This window comes from Aquila chrysaetos, chromosome 4 (genome assembly GCF_900496995.4).
Source record: "Aquila chrysaetos chrysaetos chromosome 4, bAquChr1.4, whole genome shotgun sequence".
In the NCBI taxonomy this organism is placed as follows: Eukaryota; Metazoa; Chordata; class Aves; order Accipitriformes; family Accipitridae; genus Aquila; species Aquila chrysaetos.
The window spans coordinates 70,777,624-70,795,715 of record NC_044007.1 but is presented as its reverse complement, the minus strand read 5'-3'; the positions used below and the strand labels follow the sequence as shown (position 1 = coordinate 70,795,715).

The window sequence follows — 18,092 nt, the reverse complement described above, 5'->3', positions numbered from 1 at the left end:
CTTCTTAGGCAGGTGCCTGCAATTTAAACAGTACTGCTAGTAATCCATCAAGACCTCTGCCTTGCAGGGCAGCCAGAATGCCACAGATATGCTAACCAATGGAAAGTTGCTTTAGCACAGAACAGCCTTTTTTAAGAGAGACTGCAAAAATTCAGTATTGCTTTAATTAATTGCAGGGTGGCAGCTCCAGCTGATTTCAGAACCATAACTCCCATGCAATCATTTCAAGCACCAGCTGATGCACAAGCAAAAAAAGTTTCTTTCTGATAAGCTGAACACATGCAATCGGTGTCAATGAACTTCTCAGGATAACAGGAAAAAAGAAGGTATTTCACCTCTCTATTTCTGGGCAAATGTGGGTGAGGAAACGTTGTTTCAAATCAAGACATGAAGTGCTACTTAACATGGAATAGAAAAAATTATTGTAACAAACTGTTTAAATTATGCTTGACAGTTACAACCATACAGTAGATAAAGCTACACTGACAGCATCACCATTGGTCTACAAGGTGCCAGAGAACACATGGAATGGCAATGCAGCACTAAATACTGTTTTTCTAACGTGTATCCATACACACATTTTTGAGTGGGCAGTTAAATTTTCACCACTGTAGAAACAGCATCAGTGACAGATCTGCTGCTAAAGTAGAGAATGCTGAACCTGAGGCTTTCACTTGGCCTCCCCCCTGAGCACCACGAAATCCCATCACATATGTTCCTCTGATACACTGAGATGACAGCCTATAGAGCCAATACAACTGGCTCTGTTTGCATTTAACATGGAGGTAGGCTGTGTAATACAGGCAGCCTTGCAGTGGGATATCTATTTACAGCATTTACACCTTCATTTTTTCTACTATGGGGAAAAAAATACAGATTATTTTTCTAATAGCAGTTGCCCTCTTGTGCATTCTGTATTTAGGGCTTACAAAACCATGAAGGTTAAAGGTTGAAAAGCACTACCTTGGGCTTAGTTCTTAAGAGTTGCCTTACTGAAATGAACATACTCACAAAGTTCTGAACTCACACCTTTTCTAATGAAGTAATATCTAACATAAAAACTGCTTTTTTCTGGAGAGAAAAGAAGAAAGGCAATCTGCAAGAGGCTCAGAGGTCTTCTTAAGGTTATGGGAAAAAACCCGGTAAGGTTCCAGAATAAAATGGCTTCCTGTGTATATGGACACAGAGACCTTAAAAATGGAAAACAACCTCAAACCCACACACAAATACACAAAGTTGTATCAATGCACAAAACTGAAGTCAACCAAAATTAGGATCTTTTCCACTTGGAGTTATATTGTTCTTACAGAAATAGTGTTACTGTAGTCACGGTGCTCTACGTGAGATTTGTAAAGTTACTAGTAGTATCTTTTTAGAACAACAATCATACACAGAAATACATACTTCTAAAACCCAAGCCTGAACCAACGACTAAAGCTCAATATGTGTTGAGAACAACTTCTCTGAGTTTGACTAAATGTTTAGCAAATGGACCACCTGAAAGAACAGATACCAAGTATTCCTAATATAGATGCAGTGTTAATGGGAAAGTTCTCCCTATTTCCAAAGAGAAAGGCAGGAAACATGCAGTCTGTAGGACAAGGAGAGGTCAGTAGCAGGAGGTAAATAATCAGTGTTCTCTTTAGCTTTAACGGAAGTAAATTATGTGGTATTTAGGTTGGTCTTTAAAAATGTGATCTATTTCCTTTAAGGACTTCTTGAGGGACAAAGACCCTTTCCATATCACAAAGACTGCTGTTTGCTCTCACACCTGCAATACCTGTACGAGGGCATGCCTCTATGTTTTAGCTTTCTGCTGCCAGTTCAAAAAGTATTTTATGAAGGCTGTTGTGTTGGTTTGCAGGTTTCCTATATACTGTAGTTTGTAACTTCCATAAATGATATTAACTAGGATGCTTAAAAAACAGTGATGGTGGTTTAGGCACTCCAGCAGCAGTTTAAATGACAAGTAATTGTTACTGAACTTATGGTGAAAAAAATAAAATAATCCAATGAGTCCAGGATTCCAACCCAAACAATAAAGGCATACCTATAATACACAGATGACAGTGCAATTATTTTAAGTCTCTCCAAGAGAGCTCCTGTAAGGACTGAAATACTGCAGGACCATCTGGATGCCCATAGCCTGAAGGAAACATTGAATTTTGAAACCAAAGTTTTTAAAAGGACAGGATGAAATGCATAAGCTTGGCAGTAACTCCAAGATGCTCCTCAGAATTAGGGAGCTCATTTGTGTACTCAAGGCAGTCTACAATGCCAACATAGCATAGGATGTTGGCATTCAAGCTGGTGACCTTAACGGTGTTTAAGCTGCTGATTTACAGCGTATAAAGAAATCTGTGACGCCTTCACCTTACAGCAGGTTTTTCCAAAAGGGGTTTAAGGACTGTTTTGATGAATCTCAGAAGTATTTAAATGCAAGATCCTCACTGAAGAACTATGGGTCTACCACGGTTCTCCTCCTTGTGTGCTCTGGAAGGTATGGGGCGGGGGGGAGCAGGAAGCAATTGGGGTGGAGGACTGGAGGATTAGGTTGCATAACAGAGCTGATGCGTAAGTAATTTGGCATCTTTTAAATTCCGAGATGAAAACATACCCAGCTACCACAGCATAAATATTTCCCACTGAATTACTTACTTACTTGTCTTTTAGTTATGATGCTCAAGAACGGCCTATAAAGCACTGTCAAAAGATAAGCTCGAACAAAAAATCGTAAGTTTACTAGATGTGGAAAAGAAGTCCACAATAGAATTGATAGTTTTTACAGCACAGTATGATTCTCCTTCTATAGCTCTTCTGTATTTTGCAAAGTACAAATGACCTCCTTCTCCTTTATAAACTTAAGCTAACATATCCCCCCCCATTTGTATCACAGGTACCAACTTCCTTTCTTTTTTAGAGGGTGAGCTTACAGATGTCGAGAAGTTGCTTAAAGTTTAAATTAGCTTATCACCTTAAACTTAGTTTTTAAAAGTTCAGACCACAGAAGATGTTTGAATCAGTTGTCCAACAAAATCCTCACCAAATCACACTTACTGACAAATCCCTTTTCCTTTTTATTGAAGTATTTCTGCCATAGAACTGACCACTTCAGCAATGAAAAATAACTTTTAACCAGGTTGCTTTACCAGTGAAAAATAAGGCAGTGAAGTGTAACTATCCAGAATTTATGCAAAGAGCTTGTCCTGACTTGAAGTAGGGTCCAGTAGACAAAACAGGAAAGTTTAAGGACCTGTGCTGATGAATGAATTTATCTAACTTGTTCAGCCAATGTAAGGTGCAACAGATTCCTAGATGTCATCTTCCCTGGGCTGCACACTTTAAAGTGGTCCAGCAAACTTCACATCTGCAACCTACCAAAACTCTGAAAGCTATTGCGCAGAAATATATGTCCTTTCTCAGCATCATGGTGATGTGCTCCGTCTGTTCTAGCATTCTCTACTTACCAGATACTGATTTTTTTTTTTTTTTTATGATTGTTGAAGGCTTGTTTATATTGGACAAGCAGTTCCTCCCCAGAGTTTGTTAACCTAGTGTGTGTGCCAAGTGGGTAATTTTTTTCACTACTGACCACTAACTGAAGAGGTCATAATTCTTCTGTCAGAGCAAAAGAGCATTTATTAATTTGGTTTTTCTTTTCTTTGTTTTCTTAAAAAAAAAAGGAAGTTGCCTGAAAGAGTCACAAGACTTGAGTCTGCTTCTGAAATTGGACTTTGTCATCCAGGAGAGCTGCCTTCAAGTCAGAAAGCAATGAAATGCTCATACACACACACACACACACACACACGTGTGGAATACTTCCAATCCCTTAAAGAACAGACTTTTAATCATCTGGTCTTAGAAGTGGATCAAAAGCTTAATATTCCATGACTGGCAAACTAAGTGTACAGTAATACAGGCAGCTGCTCCAGAAACCTATTAAAATACTTTTGGAACCAATCTTGGTAACCAGTTAGCAGTCAGATCTTTTTGTGCCTGCTAAAGCACCTGATCCCTCTGGTACACAACATCAAAAAGCCAGCTATTTATAACATATTTGGATACTCTGGATGAAGATCTATTCTTCACCCCAAGTCCTTATCTTTGGAAATTATCTTGGAATTTCCTCTGCTGTTTCATTTTTTACATGCTGAAGTCTGCTCACAGAGTTAAATGAATGTATTTTATTCAAAACTTCCCAGAGATCCTGAATGACCATTAACAAGACTCAGTTAAGAGATAGCAAGGTTAGGATTATCAATGGCTGGCTCCAAAACTTCACTGGAGATTGTACAGGTTTGCAAGACTTACAAAACTGAAGAACATAAAAATTAAATATAAATGCTAGATGAATAGACTGTCTAGAGTGTTGACAATTCAACACGCAATCCAAGAAAAACATGACCACCTTTTCACAGATAGCATAAGAGAAATACCAGTGGTCCAATAACATGAAATATGTTTTTGTGTGTCTATGTAGAGGAGTATAAATAAAATTGGAATTAAAATACTAGATCAAAAGAGGAGAGGATAGTCACTACCTGCTTCACAGGTAGTGTGCTTCACAGCACATCTGCTTCACAGAAAACCTCTTCCAAGCGGTAAAAGGAAAAAAGAAAAAAATCACAACTTCACTCCACTGGAAAGTTTTCACTACATTTTAAGCCCAACTAATCATTACAGTGATTACTTACCTCTCTGTTAAGGTCCATTTACTTTAATAACACAAACTGCTGTCATTAATGTTGCTCATATATAAGTATTCCTCTATAAACAAAAAAGATTTTTGAACTCTGAATCCCAGTTACAAACTTTGCCATGCCTCGTTTCCACGGCATTTTTCTGAACACTTCACAAGGGACTACATAATTTTTGTGGCTGCATGACATAAAGCGAATACAGGTATACAGGACAAAATACTCATTTACTTGACTGCACTGTACATTCCAGTAATATTCCATCAAATCACTATATGTAGTTTTCTGGGTTTTCTGTTTTTCTGTAACTGGTTTTGCTCACACATGAACAAAATCAAGTGAATGATTTTTAAAATTTATTGTACTAAGTCTAGACTTTCATTTGACTCCTTTAAAAGTTACCTTAAAATTAGATTAGGTATATAGGAAATAGTTTGAGCTACTTGATATGCATTATTTGTGCTACATTCAGTGTAACTACAACCTCCATATCCCTACAGATTCTCCTCAGGCTTTCCCACTAGTCCCCACTGAATCTATTATGTGGGCTAGTTAAGCAGCTATTAGGGCATTCTGTCAAATGCCATTCTGCTGTTTCATCACATTTCAGTAACACAACATGGCCTGGAGTTACCTCATCTAGTTTGGGTCCTCCAAACAGTCCAGCTGCAAGTAAAGGAGAGCTCCACATGGACTACTTTATTTTGCTGAGCTAGTAATTATTAAACAGTAAATTAAGTCAGCTCAGAAAGAAGATAAATCTGCCCCTGCTTCTATGGCTGGCCTGCTCCTAAAGCCAAAGTTGGCCTGGATACACCTATACTGTACAGGAGTGTCAACATACTGTATCACAACAGCATTTTCTTTCAGTACTGGACAAGGGAGTTCAATTTCTTTTGCTTGTTTGTACACATTTGTTTTTAAAAACACATGCCTATATCCTTTTGTTCAAAGCATCTCTTCATTTTTACAGAGATTTTTCACTGCCACAAACTTTTACTAAATTCTGTTAGTCAGGTATTCAACGAAACTGAGAGACAGCTACAATTCTGGCCTGAGCTTTACCTGATTCGGAGACACCTTTATACCAAGAGATTCCCTACATGAAGCTTCCATATATAATCACTCACCATTTGTGGGCATGTCTCAGCTTCTGGTTTTGAATAGGTTCTACTTAAAACCACATTGTCTAATGAAATTTTAGGAGGATGTCATCACCAACAGCCTGATTCCACTTAGTTGTGAAGGAAGTCAAAGCTTTTGTTTAGACTTTTGAATTAAAGAGTCCCTACCCAAGGCCAAAGTAAAATTTTTTGTCTTTTTTATACTACCCTTAAAATCTACACAATGAGACACAGGAAGATTCTTTGAACTTCGCTGGTCCCTAGACACAACATGGTGGGTTTCTCCAAAATGCTTCCACACAGACTTTGGTTAGAAGTCTACAAGCCTAAAAGCTTACACATTTTTTTGGCACAACTGCACCAAAAAAACCCACAGGTGTCTCAAGCCTTTGTGAGAATCTGCACTGATAATTCCAAAGATAGTATTCAAACACTACTGACTTGCACATCTGCATTTCTTATGACTAAATCTGAGTACACAACAATCTGCTCTTGCTTACCTCTCACACCCTGCCTGACACAAACTTACTGATGCATGAAGGATTAGCAGCACTCCCTCAAGGCAGGGTACCATTCAGAGCAGACAACATTCCTAAAACACATTTCTGGGATGGCACCCCAACTTGCATCAAGAAAGAAGTTTTGGTGGACTTTCTCTATAGCCTCACCTGTTGCTTCTATAGCCCCATCCTAACTTGCTTTTCTATTTGTTGGGTCTTAAAATGTTGCAATTTCACTGCAAATTTAACCATGAGCTCCGTAGGATTGTTTTGACTTTGTACAATGATTCAACTTTGGAGAAAGGGAACAAAAAAACCATCATCCATCCCCGCTCCCCGCAAAATTTTTTCTATTGGCATTCAAAGTAGACCATTAAAAAAAAATCCCACCATATATTATAGCAAAATTTTCTTTGTGTTTCAGGCCTTCTCATACACAACCAGTGAACTTCCTAAGTAAACATCGTTAATTGTTCTTGAAAAATTAAGTATCTACCAACTTACTTCCCCAAACAGGAATATCTTTGCTTTCTGCTTTCATCACAATGGAGGCGAAGGTCATAGTTACTGGAATGGCATCAAAGTAGGAAGAATGGGGAGCCACAGTTAATATTGCTGCTTCTGCCGGCAATGCCCGTCTGCCTTTTACATTTATCCAGTGGAATCCACCAGCAAGCCACATCATTCTCATGATTGCTTTCAGCAAAATATCCACTATCCTGCAAAGAGTTGAGAAAACAGTTATGCTGCCACCAAAAACCTTAAAATAGAGAAAAGAAAAACATTACATAAAAACTTTCTAAGCATGACAAAAGTATAGATAGCATATGCTGCTTAAACAGAGCAGGAACGTTACATAGACCCTTTGTTTTCTCCTTCTCAGCAGATTTAAGACCACTTGCAAGGTAAGATGCCATTCAATTTCATTTCATGCCTGAAGATTAATGCTTCTTAATCACACTAAGATTGGCATTTATTATAGCACTAAGTTAATTTTGATTCAGACTATGACTGTTGAGTTTCTCCTATACAATGTCTAATAATGCTTTCTAGTAACACCAAAAAAGCTCTAAAACTGAGTCCTGAAAAATGCTATTAGAATATTGCTAGAAGGCAACAACCCTGATTCTTGGGTTTGCGTTTACCTAAACAAAGCAGTGTAGAAATGTAGGGCAGAGATTCTCAAACACAGGAATGCCTATACAACACAGAGCTTTGGAAATATTTTACTTTCTTCCCTTTTCCCCATCTCCTCCTAAAGTGTCTTGTGGTTTTTTGGGTTTGGTTTTTTTTTTGGTAGGGTTTTGTTTGCTTGTTTTTTAAACTGACAGTCATGAACAGAGAAACTTTTACTTTGAACCAACAGAGTGTAAAAACCAAACAACGCAAATTGTTATACTCACAGGGATTGGAAGCTGGAGAGCAGGCTGACACTGAAAACTGGATGAAATGGGGGAGGGACAATCTAAAAAGCTTCAAAATAACTGTATGCAAGATTGAAGGCAGTCCAATATTCCTTTAGTTATTATACTGATATCATTCCAAATGAAATGTAAAGTGACACGCCTCTGTGGTTCTCAACCTCCTTCCCTCCTGTGATGCAAAATACAGTCAGCTTCCCTCATGCTAGTGCCAGCTCCTAATTTTAAAGTTCTCTACAGAACAGGTGATACACTCCTCATTTCTTGCTCCTCAAACGGCAGTTTTCATGGATGGGCAAACACTGTTTTTACGTTCTACCTTAATTAGCATTCCAATATCAAAACAAGCACAGACTTATTAATAAGCACCAAAGCAGGGGGCAAGCCCTCAGAGAATCAACAGAAGTTTTGTTGATTCATCACAGGCTAGCAAACAATGGGGTGAAGCAGTTTAAAAGAACTATTTAGAATACAAAATCTGGGCACATTCCATACTGTCAATCTTCATAATGAGAACTTGACACTATGGGAATAATTGAAATTGACGGATGCCACAGTGAAGCTTCACACTACATCCTCAATAAAGATAAGAGGCCAAAAATTATCAGTTTTTCTGCTTGTAATTCTTGGGTCACCTGGTAAATCAAATAGCTGAGGTATTTTTAGTTTCCCATCTGAGGAAAGTGTTTAAGTAATAATTTTTATATTTTTCTTTTGAAGAGAAAAGCAGGTCTGTGGGACAGATATCAGTTATTTCCAATCTTCTCTATTTCAAACTGCTGAACTAAATAATGATTCTCTCAGTATTTCACCACAGCAGTGACTCACTTTCGCCACCAGGAGAGGGGCTTTTCAAGCTCTTGCTCATCAGATCCCATTGAAGCAATGAATGCAAAAGGCCAGGCCAGCAACATCATAAAAGCAGCAAAAAAGAGTCGGATAGGAAACAGAGTCAAGGTCATGAAGGCAATCTGCAAAATCCAAAACAAATGCATTATTCTAACACAATCTTGGACTGAAAAAGCCAGTGATTCCTAGAAACTGAAGTCTTAATTTAAAAATATCTAATGTTAAAAACAGCAGAATACACTTCAATTCCAAACAAATAATTGTGGTGTATGCGTAACAACTTGGTACTCACCCATCTTAATTACAGCTGAAACACAGCACACTCTTTAAAGCTAATGCAGTCTTAGCTTTCCACACTTCTTCAGACCCTGTTTGTCAGTGAATACATCCGCATGCTCTTTTCCCTTTCTGCAGCCTCACATTAAGTAAATATTTAGTATGGGTGTGTTGTAAATCTTACTGCACTACAGAGAAGTCAGTCCATCACAGCAGCTCCCAGTCAGTGACATGCACTTCTTCAGCAGGGTGCATTCGCATGGCAACACAGGACCCAACCTAGAAAGATCTTCCAGGACTGGGCAGGCACCAGTTCCTCTGCTGTATGTTCTTGGAACCAGAAGCTGTGGGGAACCACAGGTAGAACACTGCAGAGACCTCTGGACAAATACCCAGACACGCATACAAGTTTAAGTTCCAGGTCTGCGCTAACAAGCACAACCCCCTGGAAAGCAGAGGTTTTCAAGAAGTTATCCTCCCCTGGGAAGCCATGGTGAACCTAGCTGCCTCTGCACCTCCTTCTAGCGCTCTAGTTCTTGGAGACCCCATTCCCAGCCAGTCAGCCCTCTGCCTTCAACTTTGGCAAAAACCACGTCATGTTGGAACTCTTCCCACAGTCTTTTGAAGAATTCTCCCAAAAGTAGGGCCTTTCCTGAGCTGTTTGGAGTTGTTCCTAACTGTCCTCCAGAAAACACAACAACTATGCGTGCAATGATCCACTTGCTCCAGGAAACAGTTCCAAGAGCCAAGAGTCCCCATCTTTCTCACTCAAAGGACAGGAAGAAAGAAAAAAAAGCTCTTAAAGTGGAGGAGGGTACAGCTTCAGATGACTGGCTAAGGGAGAGAAAGGGAACTGAAAACTGGCTGAAGCTGATTGGGGTAGCACTAAAGCTCCTCAAGCTGTACAATGGAGGCTAGCAGAAGATGAAGACAACACTACGAAATAGAAGGGCCACGTAAAGAAAGAAAATTCAAAAGGAAATATGCTACATATTCATTGGTGCACCAGGTGAGGTAAAAAAGCACTTTTCAGCATCACAATGGCTGGGCAAGGATGAGTAATGAGGCATAAGATGCTGTCTCATGTTTTGCTTAATCTGACGCATCTCCAGGCTGCTGTGGAAAGCATTATTCGTATTCTTCTTCTCTTCCCTGATGCAGATCTAGTCATCACACAGCTCAGTTTTCCATTGATCAGTTCCTGCTTCCTCTCACTTCCCAAAACAGCTCAATAACCAACTCACCCTGTAGCTGTACAGATCTGTAGGTCTAGGGTAGGGGAAGGGAACACATAGCAGGAAGAAAGCCCAAGTTACCAGTTTCAAGCCCTAAGCTACCACCCCACTGCAATGTCAAAATTTTACAGTGATGGTTCAGACTGGCACCATCATCTCATAACAACCATGGTCTCACTCCCCAAGACAGGATTCCAGTCCCTCGGTAGACTGTTTCAGTCTGCAGAATCAAAAGAAAAAGGATCTTTTTTCTTAGATAGGCTAGTTTCCCAGACGAACCAGTACAACTTCCTAAACTGCAAGCGTCAGATGAGCACTGAAGTCATACTAACTCATGCAACTCTGCATCCATAGACAAGACCACCACGTCTGGCAGCAAATAGGGGAGCATTCATGTGCAAACTGGAAAAGAGAGCAGCTGCCTTCTAAGCTCGTAAAATGAGAAGAACCAACTGTCAAGAAAAAAGGGAAACAAAATGCAGGTGAGGATATGGTCCTTTGGGATTCACACTCTCTCCCACTCCTCAAAGTCTCCTCCCTACACCAGGGCAAAGCTGAATGACAGGTGACTGCTGGTGAGCTATTCAGTCCTTTGCATCTCTGTAGCAATCCTTTGTCTCAAGACCATTTTAGAGCCACATCACAGAACGGAAGCAGTAGTTGCATCCATAAGCTTGTGTAAGATGGCATAAATGTGTAGAAAAGGCTTCCTGGTTTTCTGTGTCCAGAGACAGCAGTGGTGGAAATGGCCAGCAAGAAGCAGTTCCAAGTACACAGGTATATGGGGTCTGGCTGTGACACCAGCCTCTTTTTTAGCAGGTGGTAGTGCAGTACTTGTCCACACAAGAAATTTGGTAGGAGAGAGAAGTATGTTTGGCCCATGAAGAAGGTTAGGAATCAACAAAGACACTAACATTTGAAAAGTAGTTCAGTCTACATCTACATTCAGACACCTTCCTGGGTAAGAAAGCTTCTATCCTGTAAAACTTAAGTACAGTAACAGTGTCAGACAGAAAAAGGGAGAAGATCCCATCCTCACCGGCCTCTGTCAGAGATCAGAATGCAGGAGACATACACTCCTGGTCTGACCTTGTACAGACATCTAATTTTGGTGATCATATTTCTACATATTTAGGACATTCACACAGACATGCCTTCTATTAAAATTACAAATTCTATCTGGTAATAAGTCATACGTAAACATCTGTGTTTTGAGATACATTTAGAAACCCCTAAAGGTCCATTTGGAGCTGCACGTTGGGAGGTTCAGCTCACGACCGATTTTCTCAAGAGGGGTTTGACTACAGCTCATTTAACTTCTACTGGTCTACAGGATCCTACTTAGTTTTTCAGAAGCTGCAGTGTATGCTGTGAAAGACCCACGGACAGCAGGAAGGGAGAGAATGGTCTTACAGCTTGTAACAGAAGGCTGCCCTGCGAAAATGTACTCCACTCTTCTGTCAGAAGGGCTTCAAACTGATGTAAGGCAAGTCACTTAAACTAAATAGGTATCATACATTCTCCTTGTTTAGAGACTCTGCATTCAGATTTGAGTATGAACTTACAATGAAGGTATATAATATGAACTTAAGTCCTTTTTAAGTTCTCAAAAACATCAGGTCCTACATAGCTAAGCACTGAGCGAGAGAATCACAGAGTACCCTTGTTTCTCCTTCTGTATGTCTCAATTTCCTGTCTTCAAAGTCAGTATCATACCTCTCATGCACACAGAAGCTGAAAAAAATGCATCTCTGATATTAGCGATACAGTGAGAAACATCATTAAAAACCAGTTTATTCACAACAAAATTTCCATGACTTATTACAAATTGATGGTCACATATTGGACAAAGAAAATAGAATAATTAACTGCACATTTAACATGGTAGAGGTTTTGATTTTTCTTTTAAACATATCAGATAGAGACTACATCTTGCCCCACACTTTCACTTCTTCACTGTTATCATCCCTATAGCCTCAATTCACCAAAGATGGCACTGAAGGAGCTAGGAATTCATCCCTCATCAATCCTCTTACTACCCACTTTCCCACTCTGCAAGTTCCCTGACTGACACAATCATGGAGATAAATACAGGAGTAGAAATTTTCATGTGCAACTAAGACAATCTAACAGATCATTGCTGCTCAAGAAGGTGGTCCTGTTCACTCTCCCCTCAATCCTCCCCTTGAGTCAGCTCTAGCACTTATCTGAACTTGCAATGAGCCAATACAGCTCATTAGAGTGAAGAAAAGCAATCCCAGCAAAAGAAAACAATCACAATACAGAAAAACAGAATAATATGCTGGTTTAATGAGCCAAATCAGCTCACCAAGGCACCAAAGGAACACCAGTGTTGGTGCAATAAAAGGGCCAGAAACACTGGAAGCAAGGAAAACGTCATTGTTTCGTGTTTTTAAGTGGCAGGGAAACAAAGCTACGAACACTTTGTGACAGCTCCAGTAATGCTTCTGCCTGTTCTGCAGAGGTAACGAGAATCAAGAGCTTTGACTTATGTGATGGGTGCCCAGAAGGTGTTCAAATGAACAAAATTAACAGTTAATGAAATCGTGTCTGTCTTTCTTCTAGAAAGGATCTCTTTATTGTAGTACTGAAATAAAACAGATGGCTTCAAGAATGACCCACGCTGTCACCCTCAGATCAGAGTAAAATAACCATCATTTCTACAGGAAGCATGAGACTCAGTTCTCAAATAGCCTTACTGCTTTTACACTCCCGTTATCTCCCAGTTTTAATAAAGCCAATAGAAGATGATGTGAACAATTCCTCAGCACTCAAATGGATTTTTTTTTTCGCTGTTGTTCTTCCTCTTTGCGGTTGTTTTGTCCTCTTTCTACCTTTTTTTCACTCCCACAGTCTCAGTCTGAAATGTTCTAAAATGCATTTACTTTGAGTTGTATTAACGAGCAAAAAAGCTAATCTAACCTCTTGCAGAGTGCAGGATGAGGGAGGGATGAGGTAGCAGTGAAGATAATGGAGCTATGTGGCAGACCATCAGCAACAGAAAACAGACTGTCAGACAAAGCAGTCTTGTCTCCCAGTCCCCTGTGCTCACCAACTTCTTCACATACCTCTAGCCCCCACACGTTCTTAACCTTCCTCGACAGGCTTTGCAATCCCAGAACACACCTCTGTTAGATTCACAGGGCAGATAGAAAAACCTGTGACACAGTATGCGCCTACAGCTGAACAGGAAGTGAGTTCAGCTGTAATACTTCATACCGAACCCCGAGCAACAGGCCAGGAAAGTATGGAAGAGAACGCACACTGCTGTAATTCACGGTAAAGCAGCCTCCCCATTGAAGAAGTCTCCCTCTCTGGGAGAGCAGCATTTCTCGTAAGTGGAACAGTTCCACAGCTCTTCTTTAACAGCCTCTAGGAGCATAACTTTTAATCAGTGAAAAGGCTAGGAGAGCACGATCAAGGCAAAGAAGAAAATCTATCACGGTTCCGTATGTCAGCTTGTGTGCTTTTTCCTCACATAAAACTGCAAAAATGAAACTGCAAGAAAGGCTGGGTTAAAGAAGTCTGTGCCGCTGTACATCAATAAAAAATTGCTCACTTAAAAAGCAAGACCAAGTCACACTCCTTGGCGAGGCTATTCCTTTGGTCTGCACGCTGTAAAAACTATGGAGCTTTAAACACATCTTACACTTTTCACTGAAAATAACAAATCCTTGAAATCCAGTGGCAAAGCTCACATCTCATACAGATGTACAGGACAGCCCACACAGAAGGCAGGTATGTTCTATAACCAGTCACTTTGCTGGTGAAGCAGCTAAAGGTCTGTTAGGACTAACAACAGATCAGCAATGCTAGTAGCTCCTACGAGACTCAATACCGCAAAAAGTGCGGAACTGGTACTCTGCCCTCCCAACAGTATTTTTTAAATTACTTATAAATAACCAAGTTTAAAGCAACATTAAAGAGATAAATTGACACTGCAAGTTAAAATATTGTTATTATCATAATTAGATACAATCCTAGTCGAACACATGCTGTCTTTGCTTCCCTCTGCTCCCTGGAAGACTTCTGCCTCATTGATTACACTGAAAACATGACTTACGGAACAAAGTAAGGTTACATGGAAAAGAAATCATTACAACTATGCGATTTATTGAGGAAGCTCTAGGTATAAACTGAATGAGGCAAATGACACCAACCTCTTCACCCATTCAAACAACAATCTATCAGTAACCAGTGAATACATACTGGGAAACTTGATTAAAAAAGTAAAAACCTTTTCCACTGGAGTCTCCTATAAATTCCTTGGCTGCCAGATACTTAACATAAGGCACATTCCGATGTTTTGTAAGTCAGGCCATACATGTCTTGTGTTAAGTATCTGGACAGCAACAGGGCAATGTGACAATGAACTTTGCTCAGAACATAAATTAAATTAAAGTTGGATCTAAAGCGCCTTGATCAGAGAGGTTCAATATTAGCGGATCTTAATTTCCACGTTGATAGGTACTGTAGGCTGTTAGGCCCCCAAAACAACATTTTTAAGGAACTGAAGTATTACAGTGATGAAAGTAATAGGTGAGCCTTTGATGGTATTTCTTCATCCAGCAACTGACCCAGATCTTACCGAAAGGCTAAGACAAGGGCCATGCCCTCTGAATATCCAACCATCTACTGCTCACTGTGCGAGATGAGCAAGACAGTGGCACGGAGGAAAAACAACACAAAAAAACCCCAACAAAAACACACAAACCGATGAACAAAAAGCCACGCAACTGAAAATTTGCATTTTAATACCGGTTCCTGTCATCTCACGCTACCTGTACAATGCGTAAATTACGCTGCAGGGATTATTTATATTCACCCAGGGGCCAAACTTGAGAGGCAGGGGATGCCTCGGCCCAGGCATACCTTAACTCGACGCTGGAAAAGGGTGCCTCCACGGGACTGTTCCCCTACCCCCCCACAATTAAAAAAAAAAAAAGCAAACCCCACAAACCAACACAGAACCGTATTAAAAAAAACACCCAAAACAATAGTTTTTTGTTTTTTTTAAAGAAAGCGGCGGTGAAGAACTTAAGGAACACGCCCAGCGAGCGGCGGGCGCCTCAGCGGCCGTTGGCCCCGCGAGCCCCCGCGCCTCACCCACGGCCGCCCCCCCACACACACACTCCCCCCCACCGGTTTTTCCCCGGTCCCGCCGCCCCCGGCGGCTCACAAAGCCCCGTCGGCAGGCTACCTCCGCCCGCCGCAGGACGCGGCCCGCCAGCCGGTGCGCCGCGGAAGGAAGCGGCGCCGACGCCGGCGGTGGGCCGGGCCCCGGTCTCCCCTACCTTGGCTTTCTCCAAGGGGCTGAGGCGCAGCTGGTGCACGAAGGGACTCCGCGGCGGCGGCCCGCGCTCCCGGCTGCCGGCCACGCAGCATCCCCGCCCGCGGCTGCTTAACTTCATGGCGGGGCAAGACCACCGAGCGGCCCAGCAACGAGAGAGGAGGGCGCGGACGCTGCGTTAGCGACGGCTAGTCGTCGTTCCGTGTCCCCCCCCCCCCCCCCCCCCCCGACCCCGGTCCCCGCTCCGAGTAACGGCGACGGGCGAGCACCGGCGGCCAGCTTGCCCTCGCCACTGAGAGACGCCGGCCCCCGCCCTCCTCAGGGGCCCGCGCATGCGCCCTGCGCGCCGGCTACAGCGGCTTCTCGGCTTGGGCGCCGGTTTCCGCGTCGGTTGAGAGGGAGCGGGAAGGAGGGGAGGGGGCGGGCGGGGGGGGGGGGGGCGCGCGCGCACTCGCGCGCCCACCCACCCTCAGCACCGGTTCCCCCTCAGGGCATGCTGGGAGAGCGGTCCCGCCTCGCTCCCTCACGGCGGGCTCTGGGGAGGATGGGGCGGGGGGGGGGGGGGGGTGAGGGGGAACGGGGACAGCTGAGGGGAATTTTTTTTTTTTTTTTTCCTTTTTTTAAAAATTGAGGAATTAAAAGGGATCAGGGGCATCTCTCTGAGGTAGAGGTGGTTCTTCGCTGCTATAGCAGTAGCGAGATGGGCGGTCGGTGATAAATGTACGTCGCCTGCCGTACCGGGAAGAAGCGAGGTGTTTGCCAACTCCGTGGGGAATCTTCTCTTCCGAGCAAACCTAGACGTTCTTTAATGAAGAGTCTAGCTAATTTGCACCCTGGGATCTTGACGGAGTTGGCTAAGGAAGTATCTAAGCCTGGGGTTTAATAAATCTTTAAATATAAAAGCAGTTCTTCAGAAATAAAAAAGCACTCGTGTTCTGCCTGTTTTCAAAAGATTAAGCAGGGTGACCTGGACAATTCTTGACTGTTCCACATCAACCACGGGCAAAACAGTAGAAAAGATAACATAAACGGTTTGATAAAGAAATATGTAAGATACCCTTAGTCATCTCACAGGTCTTGTAAAACGATTCTGATAGCCTTATGCAGTGAGATTTAAAGGTAAATTGATAACAGTAACTGCAAAAACATCATGACGCTACAGTTCCTAATCATTAGGCTTAGAACTGCAAAACGGTCTCCGAGTCCTATGGTTAAACCATATATACTTGTAATGGCTAATGCTATTAAATGGTTAATGTGTTAAACAGTTAAATTGGTTTTGACTTTTGAAAGATCAGAAAAATTTTTAGAGGTTAGTCTTCACGATACTGGGGTTTGCAAGGTTCTGCAGGCTCAGCGTCTTTCAAGATCTTTGCCAAAGATCCAAAATAAACTCACTGTTAATAAAATCTGTACATGTGCTAAATGGTAAGTTGGTAAACTACTGTGAGAGCAACTGCAATGTCATCTGGACTGCTTAGTAAAATTAACACTTTCAAACAGGCTTTTACAGCCAACTGTGTATATATTTTCCAAGAATATAAGCCATGCTTCTGGAAGGAGAGCTTGTGTCTTGGAAAAGATGGTCTAAAAGCAATTTTGAACAAACTATTACAGATAAGGTCCCAGTGCAGTGTGTCCAGTATGACTGTTGTATGTACTACCAGGATTAGTAGCGTACAGGAGATCAGTTACTATGTCTATTAATGAGACCGGTACTAGAACAAGGTGTGTACCTCTGATGTTAAAGATCAGGTGGTGCAGAAAAGACCTGCCAAAATATTACAGTGCTGGAGGAAATCTCTTACAACAATACATTTTAAAAGCTACAACAATTTAATTTGTCAAAATGATCTGCAAGAGTTGGCTTTACTGCAGTGTTCAAATACCTCCACAAGGAAGAAGTACTGCCTGCTAAAGCTTTTTAAAATGGTAGAAAAAAACCATAGAAGAATCAGTGGTCGGGAGCTGAGATAACTTAGTGCAAATGTAAGAGTTTTAATCATAAACAAGCTCCTTGGTTCGGTTTGGGACTAGTGATAAGACTTACTGGCCCGTGGTCAGAGTATGTGATCCAATGATCCCTTTCAACTGTAAACTCTCTAAAGTATTTTAGCTGCGTTCCAAACAACTTGGCTGCCCTCTCCTTTCCTCCCTCTCCAGTGACTTCAAGCCAGTGATTAGTTCAAGCATACGGGGCTGATTTCAATAATAAATGAGAGATTTCTTGAAGAATGAAGCAGAGACTCCCTCTAACAGGGCCTGCACACTGTGTGGCTGGGGAGGAGTTCATGGCCGCTCCCCACGGGGATCTGCCAGGCTTGCCAGCCGCTAGAAGCTGTCCTGTCAGGTCCGATGGGGGCAAGTGGTGGCCACTGGCTACCCAGCACGCAGCTGGTCGGAGGTCTCCGGCGCAGGCACTCCTTCCCCGTCCGGTAGGCGTAGGACACGAGATGCGATGAGGGTATTGGAACAAGTCCAGCTGTGAGACGCAAGCAGGCTTCTTTAGTTCTGCTAGTTGTGTTTTATTAGTTTTCTAAAACCAGCTTCCAAAAATGATCTCATATTATTATTAGTTGCATCAGAGGTTTTGGTATTTGTAGCATCTTCCACAGTTGTAAAATCTAGTGGAGTATTAGACACCTGCCTGTTCCTTTAGCTCTTAAACCTTTGCTATTA

General features: G+C 41.9%; 1 protein-coding gene across 3 annotated transcripts in view; it reads right to left on the bottom strand.

Moving 5' to 3' along the window:
- The window catches only part of LPCAT1 (lysophosphatidylcholine acyltransferase 1), a 64,387-nt gene extending 48,644 nt beyond the window's left edge, over positions 1-15,743 (bottom strand). The window contains exons 1-3 of one of the 3 annotated variants that reach the window (XM_030011725.2): positions 15,418-15,743; positions 8,571-8,713; positions 6,826-7,040 (exon numbers count right to left, since the gene is read on the bottom strand). In XM_030011725.2, coding sequence (XP_029867585.1) covers positions 6,826-7,040; positions 8,571-8,713; positions 15,418-15,534 — 475 coding nt within the window. In that variant the 5' untranslated portion in view covers positions 15,535-15,743. Of the gene's footprint in view, positions 1-6,825; positions 7,041-7,466; positions 7,563-8,570; positions 8,714-8,883; positions 11,934-15,417 lie in introns of those variants that run through there. The other 2 variants (XM_030011726.2, XM_041123039.1) reach the window with 2 other exon arrangements.
- Between the last annotated feature and the right edge of the window lie 2,349 nt (positions 15,744-18,092).